General features: G+C 62.1%; 1 protein-coding gene and 2 long non-coding RNA genes across 4 annotated transcripts; 2 read left to right on the forward strand and 1 right to left on the reverse strand.

Moving 5' to 3' along the window:
• The first annotated feature begins 3,508 nt into the window (after positions 1-3,508).
• Positions 3,509-16,097, forward strand: THBS3 (thrombospondin 3). Of its 2 annotated transcripts, XM_067539189.1 has the most exons (22): positions 3,509-3,707; positions 4,034-4,290; positions 4,449-4,551; positions 6,527-6,553; positions 7,088-7,170; positions 7,292-7,343; positions 7,446-7,594; positions 8,068-8,208; positions 8,615-8,692; positions 8,780-8,932; positions 9,300-9,410; positions 9,871-9,978; positions 10,159-10,318; positions 10,426-10,544; positions 11,456-11,508; positions 11,862-12,055; positions 12,475-12,653; positions 12,915-12,963; positions 13,290-13,486; positions 13,685-13,857; positions 14,639-14,778; positions 15,590-16,097. In XM_067539189.1, the coding sequence occupies exons 1-22, from the start codon at positions 3,536-3,538 to the stop codon at positions 15,646-15,648; spliced, it is 2,757 nt and encodes a 918-aa protein (XP_067395290.1). In that variant the 5' UTR covers positions 3,509-3,535; the 3' UTR covers positions 15,649-16,097. The 2 variants fall into 2 exon arrangements, with proteins under 2 accessions (XP_067395290.1, XP_067395289.1); XM_067539188.1 differs by lacking the exon at positions 3,509-3,707 and having other exon boundaries at positions 4,041-4,290.
• Positions 15,829-17,112, reverse strand: LOC137147256 (uncharacterized). The gene is made up of 2 exons (XR_010918169.1): positions 17,056-17,112; positions 15,829-16,709 (listed from the first exon to the last, which is right to left on the reverse strand). It is a non-coding gene; the product is annotated as an uncharacterized lncRNA (long non-coding RNA).
• Positions 17,113-18,156: 1,044 nt separating this feature from the next.
• On the forward strand, positions 18,157-21,388 carry LOC137147222 (uncharacterized). The gene is made up of 2 exons (XR_010918166.1): positions 18,157-18,411; positions 21,286-21,388. It is a non-coding gene; the product is annotated as an uncharacterized lncRNA (long non-coding RNA).
• The last annotated feature ends 3,717 nt before the right edge of the window (positions 21,389-25,105 follow it).

A 25,105-nucleotide genomic window follows, 5' to 3' on the forward strand; every position in this document is an offset into this window, starting at 1 on the left:
GCTGCTGGGCTGAGTGGAGTTCTGGCCAGGCCGGGCCACTGGAAAGTGAGTGGCTGACAGCCCTGTGGGTGCTGGCTGGGAGTCACCTCCTCCGGACTCTGCCATCTGGGAGAAGGGGGCGTCCTGCACTGAGGTGCCTCGGTTGCAATGCAGGGCCCCAGCCCTGCTGTCTACAGGCCCAAAGGTGACTAAGACCCTCCCTGGGGCACACACGGCAGGGACACTGGATGGGCCAGGTGGAGAGCTGGTTTGCCCTGCACTGGGGGGGATGGGGGAGACTTGCTGCTTGGCCCCCTCCCTATGGCAGCGCCTGAACCCCCGCCTCCGTCAGAGGACCCCAAGTCTCCAACCCGGCCCCGGCCCCAGGTGCCCCAGCAGGGATGGGGGCCGCCTGCCCCGCGCCGTGCCGCGCCGCGCCGCTGCCGGCTGCCGAGGGGCGCAGGGCTCCCCGCGGAGTGGGAGGGGACGAGCGAGCGGCCTGCGAGCCAGCTGGCTTGGCTGCGGCTCAAGCCACCGAGGCTGGGCTGCCGGGCCCGGCTCAGGATCCCCGCGAGGCGAGGAGCGCCCCTGATTGACGGCTCTTTGTTTCCGCCCCGCCGAGCAGCCCGCGCTCGGGGCTCCCTCAGGCGCTGTGCCTGGGCTTCCCCCGCGCCGCACGCAGGGGCTGGGAGCGGCATGGAGACCCGGGCGCTCTGCGGGCTGCTGGCGCTGCTCCTCCTCGGCGCGGCCAGCTCCGCCAGGCAGGCGCTGCAAGGTAAGCCCGGCCCCGAGGAGGTGCGGGCGCGGGGCGCGGGACTGCCCGGCCGGAGCTCTCCTTCCCCCGGCCCCGACCGGCAGCTGCCGGCTGCGGGCCAGGCGCGCTGGGATCCCCGCAAAGTTCGCTTCGGCTTCAGCCTGCCCGTGCCCGGCGTGCGGGGCTGCCGCGGAGGGGACACCCCGAAGCTCTGGGACCCTGCGGAGCCTGGGAGCGGCGGCGGGGGCCAGGACTCCGGCCTGGGGGTGCAGTGCTGGGCGCTCCTGGGGGCCATGGGCGTTCTGGGGGCTGCAGGCTGGGGAAGTCGGAAATCCTGGGCATAGTGGGATGGGGTCACTGGGTTTCCGGGTGCTGGGGGGCCCTGGGCACTGGATCTGGACCTGAAGGGTGGCACAGAGCGCTGGGATTTGGGGTGTGGAGGGACTGGGAAAGGGCAAGACCAGCAGCACGTTGCCCAGTACCCCGCCTTGCCTCTTCTGTATCCCATTCTTGGGAGCCGGAGGAGCCTGGGCTTCACGTGCCCCATTCCAAGCCAGTGGCTTCCAGCTGTGCAAAAGAAGGAACTGGGGAGTGCTCCTGCAGTCCTCCTTCCCCAGCCGGGCAGTCCGTCCGCACTCGGCCCTGCTGCACCAGGCTGGCCCGGAGCAGCTTTCCATGTGCATTGCATGAGGGCTGGAACGGGACAGCTGGATTCCTCCTCTCGCTGGGAGGTCTGGCACTAGGGACTGTGGACAGCTACAAGTGTCTGAGTCTGTGCTGCAGTACAGAAGGACATTCTTCCCCCAAGCCTGAGGGAAACCACAGAGCAGCCTTCAGCGTGAATGATGCCGCTGGCGGGACTGACAGATCTGGCTGGGGGTCCATCCAGGATGGGGGTGCCCACAGCTCTCTGCAGGGACTAGTGATGGTGAATCAGGCCAAGGGCTGTATGTAAACCTATCGATCTACATACTGAGCTGGGAGCTGGGAGCAGAGCCTCTGCTGCTGCTTCCAGATGGGCCATTCCAGCTGCCTGACTGGTCCTGCCACCAAGTGCTAGCAGGGGTGCTGGCTGGCTGCAGGAGGTTCAGAGATGCTGACTGGCCAGGGGCGCTTGGGGTCAGAGTTCATAGGGTCGGTCGCTCGTGGGTCAGAGTTCAGAGGAGCTGGCCTGGGGTCAGAGTGCTAGATGGCCAGGACACACCCGGAGGTCAGAGTTCAAAGGGCTGGGTCCTGGTTCATTCGGATTTTGATCAGATCCCGCTAAGAAAGCAGGTCCCTCTGTTGGTTACGCTGCCTGCCAGCCTGGCCCTGCTGGGCCACGGGGACAACTGGGGAGCGTCCTGTAGATATTCAGGGCCGGATGTGAGGGGCAACTGATTGAGCTCACCTAATGCAGGGAAATTAATCCAAGTCACGTGCTGCGCTCGGATGACCCCAGTTCCCCTGCAGAAGGAGCAGGGGGCATCGCAAGGTGTGTTGAGGGGTGCACTATGTAGTTGGTAAAGAGTCTATGGGGTTTTCTAGGGTGCTGCTGGTGTAGGATGGCTGGCAGGTTCCACCCCAGAGGTAGCTGAATTTCAGTTGTGGGTGCGGGACCCCTGTATTCAGTATCCAGCACTTCCCATCTTCAGCATGCTTTTCACTGATTGACCCAAGTATCCTCACCGCCCCTTGTACAGGTGATGGGGTTGCTGTGGCGGGTGAAGTGAGGGAGACAGTAGCTGAAATCTGGAGCTCCGGGCTCCCGCTCTCTCTAGAGCAGGCTGTTCAAAGCTCTTTGAATCTGGTGGAGTGGAAGCGCAGTGGGCAGCAGCTGCGGTTTGCACAGAGGCAGGTCCTATGGCCACTGAATCTTTAGTCCAGGTGAGCCCATTGCTGGTGGAGACATACCAGTGAGTAGGACAGGCAGCGGCAACCCCCACACACCCCCTTTTAGCATCTCTGTGGCTTGGCCTGGCTGCTTCTTGTTTGTGAGGGGCTCCCGGGAGCTGGCCCCGCTGTTTTTCAGAGTGGCCGAGACGTGGCTGGGCCTGTGCCCTGGGTGTGATTGTGCCGGCAATCCCATGCCCGAACAGTGCTGAATGGTGTTAGGGTGGCGACAGCCACCACCCTGTCTGTTTGTGATCTCAGAGCACCACCTTGTGGGGAGCGCTCATCCGCTCTGCGAAGCTACCATCTCCCCCGCTTGGTCTCTCTCTGTGCCGCCACGCCAGAGGCCTGGGCTCAGCTCCCAGACTAGGTTTCTCCCTTGTGCGGGGTGTGGCACAGGCCAGGCCCCATGGAATGGGATTCCTGCCCTGGGTTCAGCTCCAGGCCCCAGGAGGTCCCTGGGACTCTACATCAATTTCTCCTGCACTGATGCAAGGCAAGAAGAGTGATGTGGGGCTGGGACGATGAGGAGGAATCCTGGGGGCCCCCAGGAGTTAGAGAGACCCCTCAGATCCTGCCTCAGGAGAATGGAAAGGCCCCCTCTCCTCCCATGGCAGGAACTGCCGCCTTTGAGCTCTGCTCTGCCTGGCCATCACCTCACTGGAGGCAAAGTGGATTTGCTGTTTGCGTTTTGCAGCGTGTCCGTCGCTGCCTTCTTCAGCCAGCCATGCCCCGTGGTGGGGAAGTGCCCCCAGGCGCTGTGCTCCCTCGCCTGAGAGGGGCGGGCAGGTCTGCGGCTCTGAGCGAGGCTCGTGGGTTAGGCTGTCTGCTGACGTGCACATCCTGCAGGCACCGCCGGCTGCCCATGCCGTTGTCTGTTCTCCCCTCCCTGCAGTCATAGACCTGCTGACCGTGAGCGAGGCCCGGCACATGGCCAGTGTGGCAGACAAGATCAGGACACAGCTGCTGGCAGTTGATGACATTTACCTGCTCTCCACCTTCCGCCTGCCCCCCAAGCAGGGCGGGGTGCTCTTCGGCCTGTACTCTAAGAAGGACAACAGCAGGTGGCTGGAGGCCTCCGTCATTGGGAAAATCAACAAAGGTAGGAGGCGTGCTGATGGGTGGGGAAGCGTCTGAGCATGGTGCCTGCCTCGGGCCCCCGGAAAAGGAGTGGACAGGTGGGGAGGAGGGCAGCTCATGCAGGGAGCTGGCAGTCCAGTGGAGCTCCCCTCCCAGCCAGGAGAGAGGTGCTGGCAAGGCAGGGGCGGGCTCTGCTAGGGGGGAGGACGGGGCTGCCCTGGTCGTCAGTACGGGACATCGGCTGGGTAGGGTACACTGGCAGGTGTGGCATCCGGGCAGGGCACGCCCATCCCCTGGGGGTCCCCCCCCCGTGGAGAAATCCTCCCAGCCCACTCCTTTGCTCTGCAGTGCTCGTGCGCTACATGCGGGTGGACGGCAAGGTGCACTCCGTCAACCTGCAGCACACCAGCGTGGCGGACGGGCGGAGCCACACGGTGATCGTGCGGCTGAGCGGCCTGCGCGGGGACGCCCTGAGCATGGAGCTCTACGTGGACTGCAAACTGGTGGACTCCAGCATGGGGCTGCCTGAGATGATGATCCTGCCCCTGGCCGAGGTGGAGTCGGTCGAGGTGCGCACAGGGCAGAAGGCCTATCAGAGGCTGCAGGTGAGTGAAAGGGGGGTGCAGACTCCTTGCTCCTGCGCTGGGCATTGTGGGGCTGCAGGAGCCCAGGTTGGAGGCCAGGCCCCACCCCTGCCCCACAGGCACCGGGACAATGGCAGAGGGGACCCCGAGGGCTGATCGGTTTTCTCCTTGTGGATCAGGGGTCCGTGGAGTCAATGAAGCTGATTCTAGGCGGGTCCATGAGTCGAGTTGGGGCGCTGAGCGAGTGTCCCTTCCAAAGGGACGAATCCATCCAGAACACAGGTAACTTCAGCAGCACCGCACTGACGCACATGGGCCATGCTCCTGTGTGTTATATACACAACACTGACACACGTGTGTTATACACACAGCACAGACACCGCACTGACACACATGGGCCATGCTCCTGTGTGCTATACACACAACACAGGCACCGCACTGACACACATGGGCCATGCACATGTGTGTTATACACACAAAACTGACACACGTGTGTTATACACACAACACGGGCACCGCACTGACGCACATGGGCTATGCTCCTGTGTGTTATACACACAACACTGACACACGTGTGTTATACACACAACACGGGCACCGCACTGACGCACGTGGGCCATGCTCCTGTGTGCTATACACACAACACAGGCACTGCACTGACGCACATGGGCCATGTGTGTTATATACACAACACTGACACACGTGTGTTATATACACAACACAGGCACCGCACTGACACACATGGGCCATGCTCCTGTGTGCTATACACAACACTGACACACGTGTGTTATATACACAACACAGGCACCGCACTGACACACATGGGCCATGCTCCTGTGTGTTATATACACAACACTGACACACATGTGTTATATACACAACACAGGCACCGCACTGACACACATGGGCCATGCACATGTGTGTTATACACACAACACTGACACACGTGTGTTATACACACAACACGGGCACCGCACTGACGCACATGGGCCATGCACGTGTGTTATACACACAACACTGACACATGTGTGTTATACACACAACACGGGCACCGCACTGACGCACATGGGCCATGCTCCTGTGTGTTATACACACAACACTGACACACGTGTGTTATACACACAACACGGGCACACGTGTGTTATACACACAACACGGGCACCGCACTGACGCACATGGGCCATGCTCTTGTGTGTTATACACACAACACTGACACACGTGTGTTATACACACAACACAGGCACCGCACTGACGCACATGGGCCATGCACATGTGTGTTATACACACAACACTGACACACGTGTGTTATGCACACAACACAGGCACCGCACTGACACACATGGGCCGTGCTCCTGTGTGCTATACACACACCGAACACAGGCACAGACACATATCCCGGGGGCAGACATATATATGGTAAACACTGAAAATGGATACTATTCAGACACACCTCTGGGGGCACACTCAGGTGTGTTACACACCAAACAGCCACCTCACAGACGCACACAGGGCTCATGCATGTGTATGTTACACAACCGAACATGGGCACTGCCCGAATACACACCGTGGGGCACACACACGTATGTTACGTTCCAAACACAGGTACCACAGAAACACACGCAGGGTGCACAAATGTCTCTGTTACTCATTGAACACCCTGGGGCACACCCATGTGTCTCACACACTGAACACAGGCACCCCTCAGACACACGCCTGCATGACCAGGAAATAACTTTTTCCCCTATGCACAACTGACCGACCTCCGGGGTCTTTTCCCTCACATTCCTCTGGAGCATCAGGGATTGGTCGCGGCTGGAGATGGGACAGCGGGGTCTGCGTGTGGCCCAGTGCCCTGAGGTGGTGCAGGTGCCCAGCTGGCGTGTCCTGCTCACAAGCTCCGGGCCCTACCCACTGCCAAAATTGGCGTCAGGGAGGAATTCCACCTTCCCCCCGGTTAGTTTGGCAGGGAGCTTGGGCTTTCTTGGCACCCTCTGCAGCGTGGCATGGCTCATCTGTTGGGATCCCCTGGGCACGTCTCACCTAGCTCGCCCTGCCAGTGCTGGCATCTCAGTCGCCCCTAGGGAGACCAGATAGCTGCTTTTGCCTTCCATTGGGCCACGGGCAGCCCCTGCCGGTGGCAGCCAGGGACGGCTGGCCCAGTGGCAGCTGCAGCAGTCCTGAGCCATGGCCTCCTGCCCCAGGAAGGCAGGTGAGGCGCTAGCTGGACTAACGTCTCCTCCTGTCTCTTCCTTTGCAGTGACCGGGGTGCTGAACTCCATCCTGGGTGAGTTACCGGCTGCTCGTCACGGTCCCACCCTCTGGGCTGTGACAAGGCTCGTGGGCTCTGGGGAGCCGCTTGTGGGCCGCTGGCATTCAGAGGAGGGGCAGTAGTGCAGCTGCCTAATGAACTCACCTTTTACCCATCTGCACCGTGCTTAAAGCCATCCACAGATGCAGTGAGTTTGGGGGTCTCAGCCCTGTCCACACCACAAGGACACTGAACATACGTGTCATGCTGTGCTCAGAAGACCCAGGCTTGGGATAGCAGGGAGCAGAGCAAAACCGTGTGGGATGGTGACTCCTCAGCCCTGGCCCTGTCTGTCTCTCCGGGTCTGGTAACCAGGGAAGAGCCGGGGTTTGACTTGGGGTTTGTCCCGGTGGGTCCGGCTCCTCTTGGCCACTAGGTGATGGAGTCAGCCCTCCCCTGTGAGCTCAGGGAGACAGTGGGCAGAGCGGTCCCCAGCTAGCAGTGCCTGGAGACTTTAGCGTGGGGCTGGTTACCCTGCCAGGGCCTGACTTGTCCTTTGTGTGCGGACAGGGGAGCAGACCAAGGCCCTGGTCACTCAGTTGACCCTCTTCAACCGGATCCTGGGGGAGCTGCGAGAGGACATCCGTGACCAGGTGAGGTGGCTTCGGGGCCAGTGCTGCCTGGCCTTGTGCGGGGACTGTCCGGCTCAGAGACCCTGCCCTGCCCAGTGCTGAGGGCCCTGGCTCTGAGACCCTGCGTTCTGCTGCCTTGCAGGTGAAGGAGATGTCTCTGATCCGGAACACCATCATGGAGTGCCAGGTCTGCGGTGAGTGCGTGGGTCTGGGGAGCTGGCCCCCATCTCGGGGTCCCCTTCCCTGTGCTGGGCCAGCCAGCTGACCCCTCCTCGCCTTCCCTGCCCCGTCTGCAGGGTTCCACGAGCAGCGCTCTCGCTGCAGCCTTAGTCCCTGCTTCAGTGGCGTCGACTGCATGGAGACATACGAGTATCCCGGCTACCGCTGTGGGCCCTGCCCGCCCGGCTTCGAGGGCAATGGCACCTACTGTGCCGACATCGACGAGGTGAGCACGCCCCTGCTGCCTGCCCTGGGGCAGGCCTGGGCCCAGCACCCTGCACAGCGCGCAGCACGGCCTCCCGCGGCCCAGCACGCAAAGAGGGCGGCCTCCAGGCTCAGGGAAGCAGCTTTGTGCCTCTGCTGCCCTTTGAGTTCCAGCACTGCCCAGGGCCTGCCTGCAGCGGGTCCCCTCTCGGGAGGGTGCCGGCACCCCGGCTCCCAGCTCCCATCTCGCGATGGCTGGTGACGCTGCAGGTCCCCAGCTCTCCCCGGCAGCTGACTGTGAGAGAATCTCTGCTTCCAGCTAAAAGAGAAAAAATCTCCAGCCATGGGGCCTGTGGAGAAGCGCTGGGAAAAGTCGCCCAAATGACCCCCTCTGCTCCATGGGACTGATGTCAGAGGGCCAAGGAACACACCCGGAGGGTGGGTATTTAGCCTTGCTCCTGATTTTGGGGCCCTGGCTCCCTCTCTGTCCTGCAGTGCGGCTATGCAGACCCCTGCTTCCCGGGCTCCAAGTGCATTAACACGGCACCTGGCTTCCGCTGCGAGCCCTGCCCTCGCGGATACAAGGGGAACCTCATCTCTGGCGTGGGCGCAGACTATGCCAAGGCCAGCAAGCAGGTGAGTGCACACGTCTGTGCCCCTGGCTGCCGGCAGCTCCATGCAGCTGAGAGCCTCTGGAGAGCGCAGGCAGGGAGAAGCCAACAAGTGCCTGAGTGTGAGGCCCCTGGGTGCAGGGAGGGGCCTACGCTACATGCCATGGGGGCCCTAAGAGCAGGGAGGGTTTGCGACCTGCAGAAGCTGGAGGCCTTGTGTGTGCTGGGGAGGGGATCCGTGCTAGGCGGGGCCCCTGTGGTGCCAGCACAGGTCCCTATGCTGGGGAGGGGCAGGGTCCCTGGGTGCCGGCAAGGGGCCCATGTGAGGCAGGGCACAGGGCAGGGTCCCGATGCTGGGGAGGCACAGGGCAGGGTCCCAGGGTACCGGCGAGGGGCCGTGCCGCGGCGTGACCATCTCTGGGCTGCTGCAGGTCTGCACAGACATTGACGAGTGTAACGATGGCAACAACGGCGGCTGTGACCCAAACTCCATCTGCACCAACACGCTGGTGAGTGGCAGCGGCCCCCTCGTCCCCCCGCGCGGCAGGGCTGGGGCTGCCTGGACGCTCTTCACCTGCTCCCCCGTCTCCCGCCAGGGCTCCTACAAGTGCGGTCCATGTCAGGCTGGGTTCCTGGGGAACCAGACGCTGGGCTGCACCCCGCAGAAATCCTGCAGCAGCCCCACCCACAGCCCCTGCGACATCAACGGCTACTGCCTGTTCGAGCGGAACGGCGACGTCTCCTGCGCGGTGAGCCCGGCGGGGGGGGGCCTGGGCAAGGCCCTGGGAGCGCTGGGGGGGCAGGGTGACCAGGTGTCCGGATTTTGTAGGGACAGTCCTGCTGTTTGGGGCTTTCTCTGATCTACGTGCAGCCGAGGAAGTGGGTTCTGCTCACGAAAGCCTCTGCCCAAATGGATTTGTTAGTCTTCAGGTGCCACAGACCCCCCGGCCCATCTCTGGCGCTTGCCAGCTGCTCATCCTGGGGGGCAGGCGCTGTGTGCGTGAGCTGGTGGAGGAGGGCGAGAGGGGGTGGAGGGGATGCACAGACACAGCTGGTTGCAGCCCCTGGGCCTCTTCCCCACCTGACAGTGCCTGCTCCCCCCGCTTCTCTCTGCAGTGTAACGTGGGCTGGGCCGGCAACGGCAACGTGTGTGGGCGGGACACGGACATCGACGGCTACCCAGACGAGCCCCTGCCCTGCATTGACAATGACAAGCACTGCAAGCAGGTGGGTGTCTGCAAGAGAGGACCCAGCCCTGGGGGGAGGTGGATCAACCCTGGGGTGCGGGGGCCGGCGGGGGGACCCAGCCCTGGGGCAACTTGGACCAGCTCTGAGGTGTGGGGGCTCCTTGGGCAAGGGGAGGGACCCAGCCCTGGGGTGAGGGGGGCCGGTGGGGGGACTGGGGTGACACAGCCCTGGGGTGAGGGGGGCCGGCGGGGGGACGACACAGCCCTGGGGTGAGGGAGGCCGGCGGGGGGACGACACAGCCCTGGGGTGAGGAGGCCAAGGGCTGGCTGTGGGGAATCCAGCCCTGGGGCAAGAGAACCAGCTGTGGAGTGAGGGGGCTAGTGGTGGACCCTGCCCAGGGGAGGGAGTGCAGCACAAAGAGCAATGGCGATTGGGGCACGGGGGGCTACCTAAGCACAGGGCTGCTGCCTCCGTCTCTAACTTGGGCCCCGGCTCGCAGGACAACTGCCGGCTGACGCCCAACTCGGGGCAGGAGGACGCTGACGGCGACGGCATCGGGGACCAGTGTGACGACGACGCAGACGGGGACGGCATCAAGAACGTGGAGGTGCGCTCGGCGCTGTCCAGCAGGGGGCTGGGTGGGGCAGATGCTGAGGGCAGCCATGTCCCAGCGTGGCGGGGCAGGATCTCCGTCGTCATCCATCCCTGGCTGAGATGGGGTCTCTCTCCCCTTCTCCCCCGGTGGTGACAGGATCTTCTCTCCCCACCCCCCGTCTCTCTCTCACAGGACAACTGCCGACTGTTCCCCAACAAGGACCAGCAGAACTCGGACACCGACTCCTTCGGGGACGCCTGTGACAACTGCCCCAACGTGCCCAACAACGCCCAGCGGGACACAGACAGCAACGGCGAGGGGGATGCCTGCGACAACGACATCGACGGCGATGGTGAGGGGGCAGGGCGGGGCGTGGGGTGGTGGGCGGGGCGTGGGGTGGTGGGCGGGGCTCGTGGGCAGGGCCCATTCACCCGCTATCATGCTGCTGTCCCCCAACAGGGATCCCCAACGTTCTTGATAACTGCCCCAAGGTGCCCAACCCGCTGCAGACAGACCGGGATGTGGACGGCGTCGGAGACGCCTGTGACAGCTGCCCCGAAATGAGCAACCCCACTCAGGTATGGGCTCTGGGACCGGGGCAGCCAGCGATGCTGCTGTGTGGCTGGGGCAGGCCACAGGCTGCATCAACTGCTGCTCCGAGCTGGGGGGAGCACGGGGCTGTCTCGTCTGGCCGGAGCAGGAGTCTCAGGGTGTGCTGCCCCGGCCCCAGCCCTTGTACAGAGCCTTCTGGGGAGGGCCACGGTTCTCTGGCAAGTCTGCAGCTCAGTCAGGCAAGCAGTGCAGTCTCTGACTCTGCAGCTGGGCTGTGGGCTCCAGCCCACGGTTCTCGGCCGAGATCGGACTTGGGGTTAGGAGCTTTTTCTCCCTGGAGGGGGCAGCGCACATAGCGAGCACCTGCAGTGACACGGCGCACCTGGAATCCAGCACTGGAGAGCGCCCGTCAGCGTGGGAAGCAGGCCGGAGCCGGAGCCGGAGCCGGACAAGGAAACCACCCCGATCCCCCAGGCTTTGCTGGGATCCATTCTGGGGCTGCCCCGCCCGGCCGCAGTAGCAGCCTTACCACAGAGCCCTGGCACCTCGTGTCTTCTTTCCCCTTGCAGCCTTGCGGTACCCATCTCCTCCTGCCTCGGCCGCCAGGTGTTCACAGCTAATGTCCCAGTCAGTTGTTGAGGCTTCTCTTGTCTCCATTCAGACAGGGACAGTCCTCGACAGTTCATTCATACCAGCCGAGGGCTGCACACGTCCCTCTGGCACCTGCTCCTATTCCTTTGTCCCAGGGTGGCAATACAAAGTGGGGCTGGGGTAAACTGAGTCACATTCTTCATCAAAATGTTATAAAAAATGTCCTCATTTTCTACACCCCAACTCCTGGGTCCCATTGGGATGGCTGGGGCAGGGACCCCCATCACCGCCCATCGGGCAGTCCCTCAGAGGGTCCTTGCTGAACTGGGGCTCTTGTCTCTCTCAGACAGATGTGGACAGCGACCTGGTAGGAGATGTCTGTGACACCAATGAGGACAGGTGGGTGCCCATAACCCTGCCCTGCCCAGCAGAGACTGGCTGGAGGAGGCACCTATTGGCTTTCCTGCCTCTCTCCCGCCCTGGCAGCCCCATGCTGCCTCAGGCGGGAAGCGGAGGTTATTGAGGGGCGCTGAAGGGTAGTGGGAGTCCCACAGGAGTTGGGGTGGCAAGATCCTAGGGGGAGACGGGAGCCTCTGGGGGTAGCAGGGGCCGTAGGGGTAGTCCCTTGGGGGAAATGTTGGGTCCCTGGGCGAGGTGGGCATCCCTGGAGGGTGTCCTGGGGGGTCTCCAGGGGATATGTGGGTCCCTATGTTGCTCCCAACATGCACGCACCCTGCTTTCTGGCCGCTCAGCGATGGGGATGGACACCAGGACACGAAGGACAACTGTGCCGAGGTCCCCAACAGCTCCCAGCTGGACTCCGACAACGACGGCCTGGGGGACGCCTGCGACAATGATGACGACAACGACGGCATCCCTGACTACACAGCCCCCGGCCCTGACAACTGCCGGCTCGTCCCCAACCCCAACCAGAAGGACTCGGACGGTGAGTGCTCTCGGCAGCTGGCGGGAGCAAGCCAGAAGAGGTCAGCCAGGCAGCATGGCTCAGGCCTGGGCAACTCTAAGGAGCTTTGGCACAGCTGGGCCAGCAAACCTTGCCATGCAAACATGGCTCGTGCCGGCAGCGTGTACTGCTTTGGCCGGGAAGGAAAGGCATTTCTGGGCTGGTGTAACTGCGTCTGCGCTACAGCTTTGTGGGCACAGAAATGTCACCGAGAACAACAGCACCGAGTGCCAGAGCTGGCCAGAGGCTCTGCTTCTCGGTGGCCCCTTTAACCAGTGAGCTGGAGGCTGTGAGTCCCCGCTGCTCTGCCCCATGCCCTCCCCTGGCTCCGTGTCACCCTGCCCTGCGCTCCCCTCCCTGCTTTGTGTACACTGTGACCAGCCCCTGTGCCGTGTGCTCAGGGAACGGTGTGGGCGACGTGTGTGAGGAGGATTTTGACAACGACACTGTGGTCGACCAGCTGGACGTGTGTCCGGAGAGCGCCGAGGTGACGCTGACCGACTTCCGGGCCTATCAGACCGTCATCCTCGACCCTGAAGGGGATGCCCAGATCGACCCCAACTGGGTGGTTCTCAATCAGGTACAGCTGCGCCAGGTGCCCCCTTGTGGGGCACAGGGCACATGAGGGCTGGAAGGTGGGTGTGTGAGCTGCATGGGAGACCCCCTCATAGCCATACTGAAGGAGGGCAGGACAGTGCCCTGGGCACACAGCACTGGGGAGAGAAAGCAGAGAACGGTGTGGGGGGAGCACCTCCCTGCAAATGGGGACGACCATGGTTGGGGCAGCGCTCGGAGCTGTACATAGGGAAACTAGAGTCTCATCCCAATTCTTTCCTCACAGGGCATGGAGATTGTGCAGACCATGAACAGTGACCCGGGCCTGGCAGTAGGTAGGTGGATTTTCCTGGCCTTTGCCCCTGCTGGTCTCTGCAGCAAGTTACACCTCCCCTCCCCCCCCCCTTTCTCCCCTCCCTTGTCAGCTGAGATTTAAGGGCCAGGCTCCCCACCCCCGCAAACAGGCGTGACCTCTGGGTCCCGGAGCCGGAAACAGGAGATGAAGGCTGGGAGGCAGCAGGGTGCTGGAGTGATGCTGGCCAAGGCAATGACTTGCCATGGCCAATTGCCCCCGCTGGAGCACTGTGGTCCCTTCTTCACTTGCCCAGGGAGCCCAGGTGCGGTCATCCTTTGCTAACCCTCTGCCCTGCCCCGTGCCCAGGCTACACGGCATTCAATGGGGTGGACTTCGAGGGCACCTTCCACGTTAACACCATCACAGACGACGACTACGCTGGCTTCATCTTCAGCTACCAAGACAGTGCCAGTTTCTACGTGGTGATGTGGAAGCAGACGGAGCAGACGTACTGGCAGGCGACGCCCTTCCGGGCAGTGGCTGAGCCGGGTCTGCAGCTCAAGGTCAGTGCTGGGCACCCGAGGAGCTGCGCCAGGCCGCCTGCATGGAGACTGCTCTGCATGGGGACCCCCAGGCCTGGACACAGCAAGGCAGACGCTGTCCCTGCCCCACTGTGAGCACCCTCCTCCTCATCCTCCAGCCCTGGCATCCCTGTGCCAATAGGCTTCCTCTCCACTAACTCTCCTGTCCTCTTTCCACAGGCGGTAAAGTCCAAGAACGGCCCCGGGGAGCACCTGCGTAACGCCCTGTGGCACACGGGCCACACCCCAGACCAGGTCCGCCTCCTCTGGAAAGACCCTCGCAACGTGGGGTGGAAAGACAAGACCTCCTATCGCTGGCAGCTCACACACAGGCCTCAAGTGGGTTACATCAGGTGAGGGGGGACATGCCCGGAGCCCGGTGGTATGACAGAGGAAGCACACACCCTGTGGGAATGGATAGTGGGGCTGGCGAGGCGGGAGACTCGAGCCCCACAGGTTTGGTGGGGCCCCCAATGGGGAGAGTGGGGTAGCAGGGGCCTCACCAAACCCACCGGGAGCTGGGACATCAAACCCCGTAGGTATGGTGGGGATAGTGGGGCTGGCGGGGGGAGGGTTCCAGCACCCCGCAGGTTCGGTGGGGCATAGCGCGACTGGGAGGGACCCCAGAGCCCATTTCCGGGCTGGGCCCAGGAGAACGGCGGTGCAGGGCAGTTTCCTTTTTAACGTGGCCACGGCGCCGGCTGGCAGCTCCTGGGGGTGGGTGAGGGACGTGTTTGTGCAGCTCAGCAGTGGCTGGGAACCGGCCCCCACAGCCCTGGGCTGACTCCATTCACAAGCCGGGCCTCAGCGGCCATTGTCCCGGTCACCATAGCAACCCTCTCCCTGCTGGGAATGCTCTGGCCCAGCAAAGGCCTTTCACATGCAAACAGGCCGAACAATGGGACCAGAGCGGGAGGCCAGGTGCTGGGGCCTGAGAACCTCCCCTCCTGAGCCGGGGGAGAAGGGGGCAGGGCAGCTGGCCGGCCCCCAAGGGAATGCCCCACTCCCCACAGGCCCCCTTTTGTGACCCCAAAAGAGCTCCCTCTGCCCCCACACATGGCCCCCATCTCTCTGGGCAATGCTGCCCCCCAACCCATGTCACCCATGCTCACTGGGCCGGGCCTCTCTCCCCAGGGTGCGGCTCTACGAGGGCCCCCATCTGGTGGCCGACTCTGGTGTGATCATCGACACCACCATGCGGGGAGGGCGGCTGGGCGTCTTCTGCTTTTCCCAGGAGAACATTATCTGGTCCAATCTGCAGTACCGGTGCAATGGTGAGAGCGGCGGGATAAACTGGAGAGCCAGCTGTGCCCTGGCTGGGGAGTGCGCTTTCTTGGCCTGGGACCCCCGGGTCCTTGGGGGCACACGTGGCTCCAGGATTCAGCACTGAAGCCTGTCTGCCCTGCTGTGTGACCTGGCTGGGCGAGGGGGCTGAGGGGTGGGTGGAACAGAATTCCCACAAGGTAGCTCTGTGCCACAAAAGTAACTTTTGGGTCTGGCCCCAGCCTAGCAAGGAGGGTTTGCGTGTCTCCCCCATTACCTCACCACCACCACCCCCCCCGCTCTGCACTAGCAGTTTGCGCCGAGCAGTGGCACCCACGCAGCCTGGGGCCTTGGTGTCAAGAACTTGACACGACTCTTCTCCATGTAGAGTGTTCCGATTTTATTGACATTCTGCCAGTGCCGGGGGCTCGGACTCCAGGCTCCTTTGCTGGCGCTGTCCAAGGCAGCTGTGCAGGTGCTGATCTCTGAGACAGGTGTAGCCTCAGTCCACTTAGGGGTCACCCAATGGCATTCTGACTGCTGATTCAGAGTCAGATCAGAACCAGCGCCCCCAAGACGGGAAAGGTCCCCCTGAGCCAGCTGTTGCCCCTGCCCTGGGGCTGCATCAGACCTGGCATCCCCTAAAGGGGAAAGCCCCTGTGTCCCACTCCCCACCTTCTGAGCCAGCCAGTTCTAGGGGGAGGCATGAGCGCAGAGGACCAGTGTGTAGGAGCCCCTATGGGGCGAAGTGGCCAGTGATCCCTGTGTCCAGGTGCCAGGCCCCTGCATTTGCCTTCATCCTCTCTCTCTCCTCCCTGGCAGACACGATCCCTGGAGACTTTGAGCCTTTCCGCCGATTCCTGCTGGAGGGCCACGAGTGAGCCAGCCTCCTTCCCCAGCCACACCCAGGACCTCTCCAAGGGCATCACCAAGGGACTTCATGTGGCCCCCACAGCCTCCTCCCTGAGCTGGGCCCTGGCCTTTCCCTGCCTGTGGCCCGCAGGCCTCCATGCTGTCCAGACCTGGGTACTGGAACCCATCGGACCTTGCGTTGCAGCTAACTAGTACTAAAGTGCCTGCCCAGCCCAACTGGGCCCGTCTCCCCCTCAGCAGGATAACCAAAGCACTCATCCTCACCAGGACCCGGGCTCTGTAGCTGGCCATTGGGCAAAAGAGCGCAAGGGTGTCTGCCGGTGGATTGGGGCCACCCAACGAGCTCCTCCAGCTGGTACTCTTAGTGCACAACGCACCCACCCTCAGCCCCGGGCGCCTTCTCCTGCTGGAGCCTTCATTCTCAGCCTGGCCATAAAGTTCTGATTGTTTTCTACCCTGTGAGCCTTGTTTCTGGGGGGGAGGGGCGCAGGGTGAGGAGATGGAGGGCGAGGGGCAGATCAGTCCCAGCACTGGGAGCAGTTTGCCCCAGAGCAGCTTGCCCTATAGATCCCGTATCCCCGTGGGTTGAGCTGGGGCCCTGTTTCCCGTTTGAAGCTCGTGCAGGGCTGGTTGGGGTTCCCTCTGTGGTGCTAGCTCCACGCTCGCTGTGCTGACACGCGCTGCCAGTCCAGTACTGGCGGCGCTGCTGGCAGGAGGCTCGTCGCACTGAGGTCCCGGCGAGGCGCTGAGAGAGCATGGCTGTTGGGCAAGGGCTGGCACCTCGGTCCTCAGCTGGGCTGGGCAGTCAGCGAGCTGTGCCGTGCCGTGCCGTGCCGTGCCGGGGGCAGGACGTTCGCAGCCGCAGCAGGGATCCCGGCAGGGCACTGCTGGAAGAAGCTCACACGGTAAGTCTAAGTCAGCCCTGGCAGGAGGGGAACATCCCTTGCCAAGGAGGCTGCTCCAGGGTGGGTGCCCGGGGCGTTCCTGCCCACTCAAATCCCTCCGGCGGGCCGGGCCGGGCCGGGCCGAGCGCAACGCCTCTGAGTCAGGGTCATGGCGGGTCCGGCTCCTAGAGGGAAAGGGAGCGAGGGAGGCCGGGCGGTGCGGGCGCGGGTGCGGGCGAGGCCGGGCGGTGCGGGCGCGGGTGCGGGGAGCCGCTCTGCAGGCGGGGCGCCTGGCTGTGGAGAGCCAGGGAGGCAGGAGGCCGGGACGAGTGCAATATTGGCAGGCACAGAACAACACTGCACCGCATCCCGTCCCTCCGGCTGCCCTGGAAGGAGGCGCAGGCGGGACCCTTCGCCCGCCGCTGGCTCGGCTCGCCTCGCCTCGCCTCTGCTGCCCCCGCCCCGGCTCCGCGGGCTCCCTGCCGCCGGCTGGGCCCGGAGCTCCTGATGCCCCGGCTCGGCCCCACCTACCTGGAGCCGGCGGCCCGCAGCCCGGCTCTGCAGCCCGTCCGGACCCGCCGCTCCCCGCGCTCGGCGCGCCCCGGCGCCGCGGGATTCGGTTAAATAATCCCTGTTACCGTTGCCATGGCGACGCGTGTCCCGGCAACGGGGCTGAATGCGGGTCACAGCGCGCGAGCGAGCCCCGCCCCCCGGCGCCCCGAGCCCCGCCCCGGCCCCGCCCTGCCCGGGCCGCTGGGGCTGGGGCACCCGGGCCGGTTCCGGCCCCGCCCTCCGCAAACCGCCCTGCAGCGCCCGGCGCGGCCCGGCCCGGCCCGGCCACCAGGGACCCGCCGGAGCTCACTGAGGCGCGGCGAGCCCCTCTTAAAAGGGCAACGCGCTCCCACCGCCCCGGGCCTGGGGTCCCCGCCTGCCCCCCCCCCGCGCCCCGGTGCAAGGGGCTGGCCTGGTACAGGGAGCTGGTTTCCCCTCCCCCCCGTGCACAGGTGACGGGGCTCGGCCGGCTGCAGGAGTCAGCGCCACCCTAGTCACAGGCTGGCAGGTCCCGGGCAGCCTGGCCACGGGGCACGCGGGGGAGGGCTGCGTTTTGTCACCCTGCCCAGCTCCTGCCCAGCCGTGCGGGGTGCGGGGTGCGGGGCTCGCCCTCAGCCTGCCGGGCAGGCGCTTTCCATGGTAAGACGGCGCTCAGCGGCTTCAGTGGAGAATGACGGGCTGCGCTGTTTTGGCCGCACTGGCCAGGCCGAGCATCGGCCTTAGGCTGAATCTTTCTGGAAAGGTTGGGCAGAAATAGTTCACGGGTTTCTGAGACCGAGCCGTGGGAGAATACACCCCAGTGGCTGACAGCCGCTTGTCAGCCGCTCTCGCGCCCCAGGCCTTGGTGGAGGGGCTTGTGGCAGGGACGTGCCTTTTGCCAGCTCCATGCCCAAATGTGCCCATTCTAAGCCTCTGAAAATAGCAATTTGCACATGTTTAGTGAAGGCTCATCAGCGGCTGGGAGCGAAATTCTCCAAAGGTTCCACCTGCCCTGAGCATGCTCCACCCCGGCCCCAAGCCACAGCTCCTGCATGGCAACTGGCCTGAGCGCTGCCAGGCTGTGAGGTCAGAACAGGCCTTTCTCTGCAACGATGCCTTCCAAGCACCAGCAGCCACAGAGCACCACCCTCGAGGGCAGAGAGGGTCGGTGCCCTTCCCCACCACACTGGAGGAGATGGGGGAAGGTGCCTGACTGGACCGCAGAGGAGGGGAGGCTGAGACAGGAGCTCTGTTGTGGGATAGAAGTGTCTACAAACACTCACCTCCAGAAGCTAAACCCAGGATTCCTGAGTCTGTGCTACCTCTGCTGTCAGCAAACACCTGTGAAGCCCTCAGGTAAAGTGTGTGTGTCTCACCCCCTCTGATGGTGTGGCCACATAGAGAGTGATAACCTACTACTGCTACCAGTTACCACCACTAGCACAAGTGGCAGGGTTCCATGCTGGTGCACTAAGGTACCAAACCTGATGACGATTCATATGTGGACGGAATTTCTATTTTTTCAGTTACCTTTTTTGAAAAACCCAGGAACCTGCATTAAACACCGTGGTTACAAGCCTGGGAAGGCTGCAAAGGCTTGCACTAGGAAATGCTCAAATGGACTTAACCTGGCTAGATGTAAGGTGGCTCCCTTGTGTGTATGCATTATAATTTGGTTTGGTAGCATTCCATTTTTAAATAACTGTGACAGGTAATATCAATGGAGCCCCCAGTTGTATCCATTCACATCTTCACACTTCAGCACAGATAAGGGGTTTAAGCATTTTTAGTTTTTTTCAGTTTACATTTTACAGTGGTGGGGAAGGCCGGCAATATTAGTTTAACGACAACCGACACGGAGATTCAAAAAGTTAAAGCTGCATAGCTGTTAAAACACAAATGAGCAACAGCACCTGTCAAAATATACAAAGTAAATAGCCTGAAATCAACAAGCATGTTGTTCTGTATTTTGCATGGAGGTAAATGTCGGTTACAATTGATGCAGATGTTTGGCTTTGGTTTGGGTGTGTGATGAAATAGACGTTTACCAACATTTACTGATTTAAAAAACAAATCTATTCCTTTCAAGCCTAATTATGATAGTCTTTACCTAAACGCTGAGATGCTAGTATTTGCACAACACGCAAGCGGTGGCTTGGGGTTGGGTGCAGCACCTGTGTGTATTTCAGTGTCAGTAAATGCTTCCCAGCTGCCCCTCCCTGGTAAGAAGCACAAACATTCGTGGGCTGCAGGCATTGGTGCTGACGTGCGGGTGGAGGCTGGGTCAGTGGATTTTGGGAAGCCACTCTGAGAGCAAGGGCAATGGAGTCAACACCCTCCCCCCTTGAGTGCGTGAAGTACGGCTTGTGGGACTGGGCAGAAGTTTGTTCCTAGAACTGGTGTTCACGCAGGGCCCAATCCTGCCAGGCACTGGCCCAGCACCTGCTGATCTTGGGAGGGCTCAGCGCTTGGCAGGGGGAAGGCACACTTCAGGGTGCCCAGCCCCAGCCAAGCAGTTTGAGCTGGCAGGCTGGGGGCAGGATTCTGTTCTTGAAGGTTTGAGAAATGCAGATGCAGCCCATCTTATTGCAGGACTCTGCGATTGTAACAGGGAGACTGGAGTCTCCTCTGACCTCAGGAGAGAGGGGTTGCTCCAGGCCCAAGGCAGGGTCCTTTGGTAGGAAGTGTGAGAAAACAACAGGCTAGCTGGAGAAAAGTTGCAAGATGTAGACCTGAGGCAGGGCCCCCTGGAAGAGCTAGTGTGTAGAGATGGGCTAGGCCCAGCAGCGCGCACTAGGGAGCTGCCGGTGTGCAGTGGGGAGGGTTGCAGCGGACCGCAGGCTAATTAAATTCACACACATAAAACACTATTTTTAAGTCGCATCTGTTCTCTGGTTCCTGCCTTGCACCCTGCAGCGTCGCCTGGTGGGAACAGAATTAAAGAGGCCTCATTTCTGGTCTGCAGCAACGCGACGGACCAGCCATCGAGCCCTCAGCCCTTAGGAAATGCCAGATTGTACAGAATGCTGAGAGGTCTCTCCTCAGCACCTGGATACCATGAGAACACCACACCTGCCCTCTGCTCCCTACCTCCCAAAGAACAGGGTCAAGGTCAAGGTCTCGGTCCTTAGCGTCAAGGTGCCCCATTGCCTGGGCCCAGGATATCTCAAAGATTAGGAAGAGACTTTGGGGGGGGAACAAATTCTCACACATGAAGCATCTGGTGCTGCCCCATCCAAGAGCGACACGGATGGACCTCAGGTCTGACCCACTCTGACAGTGCTTCACACAACCCTCCTGCCCCGGGGAGAGGATGAGAGTGAAAGTGAGCCGCATGTGACAGATGTTAGTCAGTTGCAGTTTGTTGTAGCTGTGCTCATCCCGGAGCTGGGGGAGGTAATAGCTTCTCCTGGACCAACGTCTGTCGGTAGCAAGTACAAGCGTTTGAGTTACAGAGCAGGAATAACTCCGTGCGGCTTGAAAGCTTATACCTGCCACTGACAGAAGGTGGCCCAGTAAAAGCTATTACCTCCCCCACCATGTCTGCCTCCGATGTTCGTCATGGCGCTCGGTGCACAGCTTGAAGGAGCTGAGTTAGTGCAGTGTTGAGGGCGGGGGAGACCTTGGGCAGAACAGACTAGAGCAGAGCAGAACGTCTGGTCAGGCTGATTTCCATTGCTTTGCCTTTGACGTAAAAGTGAACATAAGCACATAAGAATGGCCATGCTAGGTCTGACCAATGACCCAGCCTGCCCAGCCAGTGTCCTGCCTTCCGACAGTGGCCAGTGTCAAATGCTTCAGTGGGAATAAACCGAACCAGGCAATTATCGCGTGAGCCATCCCCTGCTGTTCGGTACCAGCTTCTGGCAGTCAGAGGTTTAGGGACACCCAGAGCATGGGGTGTATCCCTGACCACCTCGACGGACCTATCCTCCAGGAACGGATCTAGTTCTTTTTTGAACCTGATTATACGTTGGCCTTCACAACATCCCCTGGCAACAAGTACCACAGGGTGACTGTGCGTTGTGTGAAGCGGTACGTCCTTAGGTTTGTTTTAAACTTGTTGCCTGTTAATGTCATTGGTGACTCTTGGTTCTTGTGTTAAGTGAAGGGGGAAATAACAGTTCACTTTCTCCACCTGTCATGATTTCATAGACCTGTCACATCCCCTCTTTAGTCGTCACGTTTGCTAGCTGAACAGTCCCGGGTTTTTAATCTCTCCTCACATAGAAGCTGTTCCAGACCCCCATGGAGAGTGTCGCCCTTCTCTGCACCTTTTCCAGTTCCAACAGATCCCTGTGGAGGTGGGCCAACCAGAACTGCCTGGAGGATTGAGGTGGGGGTAGCAGGGGCATTGTGGTATTTCCTGTCTTATCTGTCCCTCTCCGCAGGGGGCCTAGCATTGTGCTATCTCCTTGGCCTGTTGCTGCACGCTGAGCGGACGTTTTCAGAGACCTGCGCACAGTGAGGCCGCCCGTGCTCAGCGGGGGCCGGGCCCCGAACTGGCCTGTCCTGGGGACCCTCCCTTGCGCTGGCTCAGGCTGACCGGCACTTCAGTGAGCCCCCCAGAATGCAGCTGGCAGAGTGGCCAGGTGAGCGGCTGCAAACCCAGCCAGACCCACTAGGCGGCAGTGCAGCTTGAAGGATGCGGCGGCTGTCCTTGCATGACAGGTGCCGCAGGGGTGGGGGGCAGGGAGGGAGGCGCTCACCGGATCCCCCCCCCATACACTTTACCATGCTGCGCTGGGGAGGAGCCAGCAAGACGGGGTGCTGGCTACAAGGGAGCTGCAGGACTAGGAAGGGTTGTGCCATTGGAGAGCTCCTGGACTTTGTCCCGTCCCCCACCCCCCCTGGCAGCACCTCACAGAGTCATCCACCGCCGGGGGGACTGGGTCAGTTTCACTCCAGGTCAGGGGACCGGCTGTAATTGCTCCCACCCAGGCAGGGTCAGAGATCTGGGCAGGGTTCTTCGTTGCCTTGCAGCCCAGGGATCAGGGCAGCACCCAAAGGGCAGCACCCAAAGGCCACCCCCTTGGCTTGTGGCTAGCCTCAGCACCCCTGGAGGTGCCTGCCAGCTGCTCCTGGGGGGCAGTGCTCACGTTCAAAGCTTCCTGGCATTGCCTGAACCTGCACAAGCGCTTCCCTTGGTTCCCACGCCCTCCTGCCAGCCCAGTCAGCTGGTGTCTGAGTTCAGCGGCCAAGCTCAGCTTTTCCTTTCTCTCCCGGGGCCTTTGCATGGGGCTGGTACCTTGGGCAGTTCCCCGGGCTCTGGGCCAATGTGCCAGGCTAAAGCCATACTGCGTCCCTGTCTGGTAAATGACGCACCAGATGCTTCAGGAACACCTTTTGCTTTGCATCCCGTGTGTCAGGGAAGTTATGCACCTGTTGGACCATCTGTGTTTGGAGACTGAGGACACAGGAGGTTTCCAGCGCTGCTATTTCAAACACCCCGGGCGGCGGCTGGTCTTTTCAGACCGGATGCTGTGTGCCCGCACTGGAGGCTCATTCTGTGCCCGCCAAGAAAACAAGATTTCAGTGTGAACCCTGGGTGCTCACTAACCTTGTATGGCAGGTTTCCTGAGGTCACATTGTGCTCAGCACCTGCCTTCGTACATCCAGCATGAGACCCAGTCAGGCCCTTGCTTCTGCCTCGCCTCCATCAGAGCTCTGGCCACCCCGGCGCACAGGTGGGAATGGACGTTGCATCTCTTTACTGTTTGTGTGAGGGTGACACGCTTTTCCGCCACAGTTGTGTTTCTTGCATGAGCGACCCTTGCCCCATGGTCTTAGCATCGTGTGGTCGCCTCCACGTTTATTGCAGAAGCATGGTCTCTGTTCTCACCTTCCCCCGCGTCCCATTTTCATGCTGTGGGGGCAGCACTGATTAGGCGGGTAGCAGTTCTGTGGCTCAGTGCTGACCTGTCCCTTTGGAAAGCGCAGCTGTCGCTGGCCCTGCAAATCGCTGCTGTTCTTTGGTCTCTACTTAGCCCACCTGGCAACTAGTCAGACTCACCTGGCTTGCTGGGCTCCCCTGACCAGAGCTGAATGGCCCCAGCCCTTGCCCTTCTCCTGCTGGACTCTCTTCCCAGTAGGTGACTCCACGATGCCGTAGACAGCGAAGGCTGTGTGTGTAGCCCCCAGCCCACCCCAGGGCCTGCAGGGCCCCAGTGCAGCACAGAGACCCTGTACCGTGCTGGGCTTGTCAGGCACCTGCTGCAGGGCCCAGCCAGCTCCCCATGCTCTTGGGATCTCCCTGCAAGTGCCCCCTCCCGATTCCAGTCGGCAGTTCACATGGTGGCCCTGCTCTGCATTTACCTCCTGGATCCCACTTCTAGCGCAGCCAGGTGGGCTCTCTGGGGGTGGCAGTGCCAGGTGGCCAGGCAGGATCTCAGCACATCATGCACATGCCACTCTCCCAGCTCTGGTGGCTGGCCCAAGGCCTGGGGCTGCCCCCTTCTGCCATCTCCCTCAGCCCCGCCCCTGCATGGCGTCACCAGCCCTGGCCTGCTCAGGCCGTGCCTTCTTTTTGCTTCTTCCTCCTTTCTGTTGGGTAATTCCTGCTCTCATTCCCTCCCTGTTAGCAAACAGGAGCACCAAGTCAGCAACTATATGGTGACAGCCTGGGACCAAGGGGGCTGGAAGGCTGTGTGGCCATGGCTGGGCTGTGGTCAGGCGTGGGCGCTGGGCAGAGGGACGTGTTCCCCAGTTCCTGGTGCTACAGACTGGGTCCTGTGTCCCCCCTTCTCAGGGCCCTGTGTCTCCCCTGCCCAGGTGCTGGGAGCTTCCGCGGCACACGGGGCCCAGACCCCCATGGACTTGATGCAGATGGGGTGGGGACACTGAGGTTCAGCACAGAACTCACAGTTGCCACGGGGGCTCCCCTTTCCCCAGGGTGCCCTCTGCCCTCCGTGTGAGCCTGTGACACTGCGTCAGGAACCTGGGTGCAAGGGGCAGGAGGGCAGCTCGTGGGGGAGAAGCTGTGAAGGGCTAGGAAGGAGGGTGAGAGAGACGGTCACCCCAGCCCCAGAACCATGGCAGTGGGAGCCCTGGGGGGAAGTGGGGCTCCTGGTGCCCAGCGGAGAGAGGGTGGGTGCCCAGCGCTATGGCCTGGGCGTGCCCTTGGCATTACACAATGTGCAGTCAGCAGGCGTAAATCTGGGGCAGGAGGAGAGACAATATCCGGTGCCTGGAATGATTAACCCCAGGCGCTGGGGGAGATGGCGAGGGTCCCAGGCGGCCTGGCGAAGCAGCCCCCGTGTCCCCAAGGCATCTGGTGGCTGAGCAAAGGGGCTGCAGGGGCCATTCTCTCCCCCCCCTCCACCAGCCCCACTCCAGGCCTGGTTCCCCTCTCACGCTGTTCTGGTGCTGTGGCGTGAGGCCAGGCCTGAGCCTGGCAGGGAGTGGGGAATCAAGGCCCCATGTTCATCCAGCCTGGGGATTCTGCCCCATGCCACACCCAGTGGGGCTTACCCCAGCCCCAGTTTGGGGGCCTCCCCTGGCTCTTGCTGAGCCCCTGTGCTGGGGACACTCCAGGGGTTTGTGCTCTCAGACCTTTCCACGGCTGGTCTGCAGTCTAGGGAGGGCGGGTGAGGCAGGGCTGGGGGGATGCTGTGGGGGGCAGGGCCCCAGGGTCAGCACAGACCTGGGTGACACTGAGCAAGCTCCTGGGAGTGTCGCCAGCCGCTGGGTGGGGCCTCCCTCCCTCCCCACCTGCTCTCAGGTGCTGCTATAAAGCTCCTCTGCGGAGCCCTGGCCTGCCAGTTCCTGACGAGCCCTGCGGGCTAAGGAGGAGGCACAGCCCGTCCGGCGAGCCAGCGCGAGAGAGCCAGCTGCTTGAGCACCCGGGGCCGAGCCCCCACCCCCTGCCACCATGGTGCCCGGACGCCTGCACAGAGCTGCCCTGCGGCTGGGTCTAGTGCTGCTGCTGGCCACAGGTGAGAGGGGCCGTCGGGTCGGAGCCGCCCCGGGGCTCAGAGCTGCTCTGTTGGGCTCTCGGGGACTGGGGGGAGCCGTGGGACAGTGGAGGACCCAGGGCAGGTTTCTGTGGGGT

Source organism: Emydura macquarii, unplaced genomic scaffold (assembly GCF_026122565.2).
Source record: "Emydura macquarii macquarii isolate MOO-44397 ecotype Brisbane River unplaced genomic scaffold, CSIRO-AGI_Emac_v2 contig_527, whole genome shotgun sequence".
Lineage (NCBI taxonomy): Eukaryota > Metazoa > Chordata > Testudines > Chelidae > Emydura > Emydura macquarii.

Excerpts from the sequence above, each read along its gene's own strand:
- THBS3 (XM_067539189.1), top strand. The coding sequence starts at position 3,536 with ATGGCCAGTGTGGCAGACAAGATCAGGACACAGCTGCTGGCAGTTGAT. Across the intron at positions 6,554-7,087 it reads GGTGCTGAACTCCATCCTGG|GGGAGCAGACCAAGGCCCTG; the intron begins GTGAGTTACCGG and ends GTGTGCGGACAG. Across the intron at positions 13,487-13,684 it reads AGCCGGGTCTGCAGCTCAAG|GCGGTAAAGTCCAAGAACGG; the intron begins GTCAGTGCTGGG and ends CTCTTTCCACAG.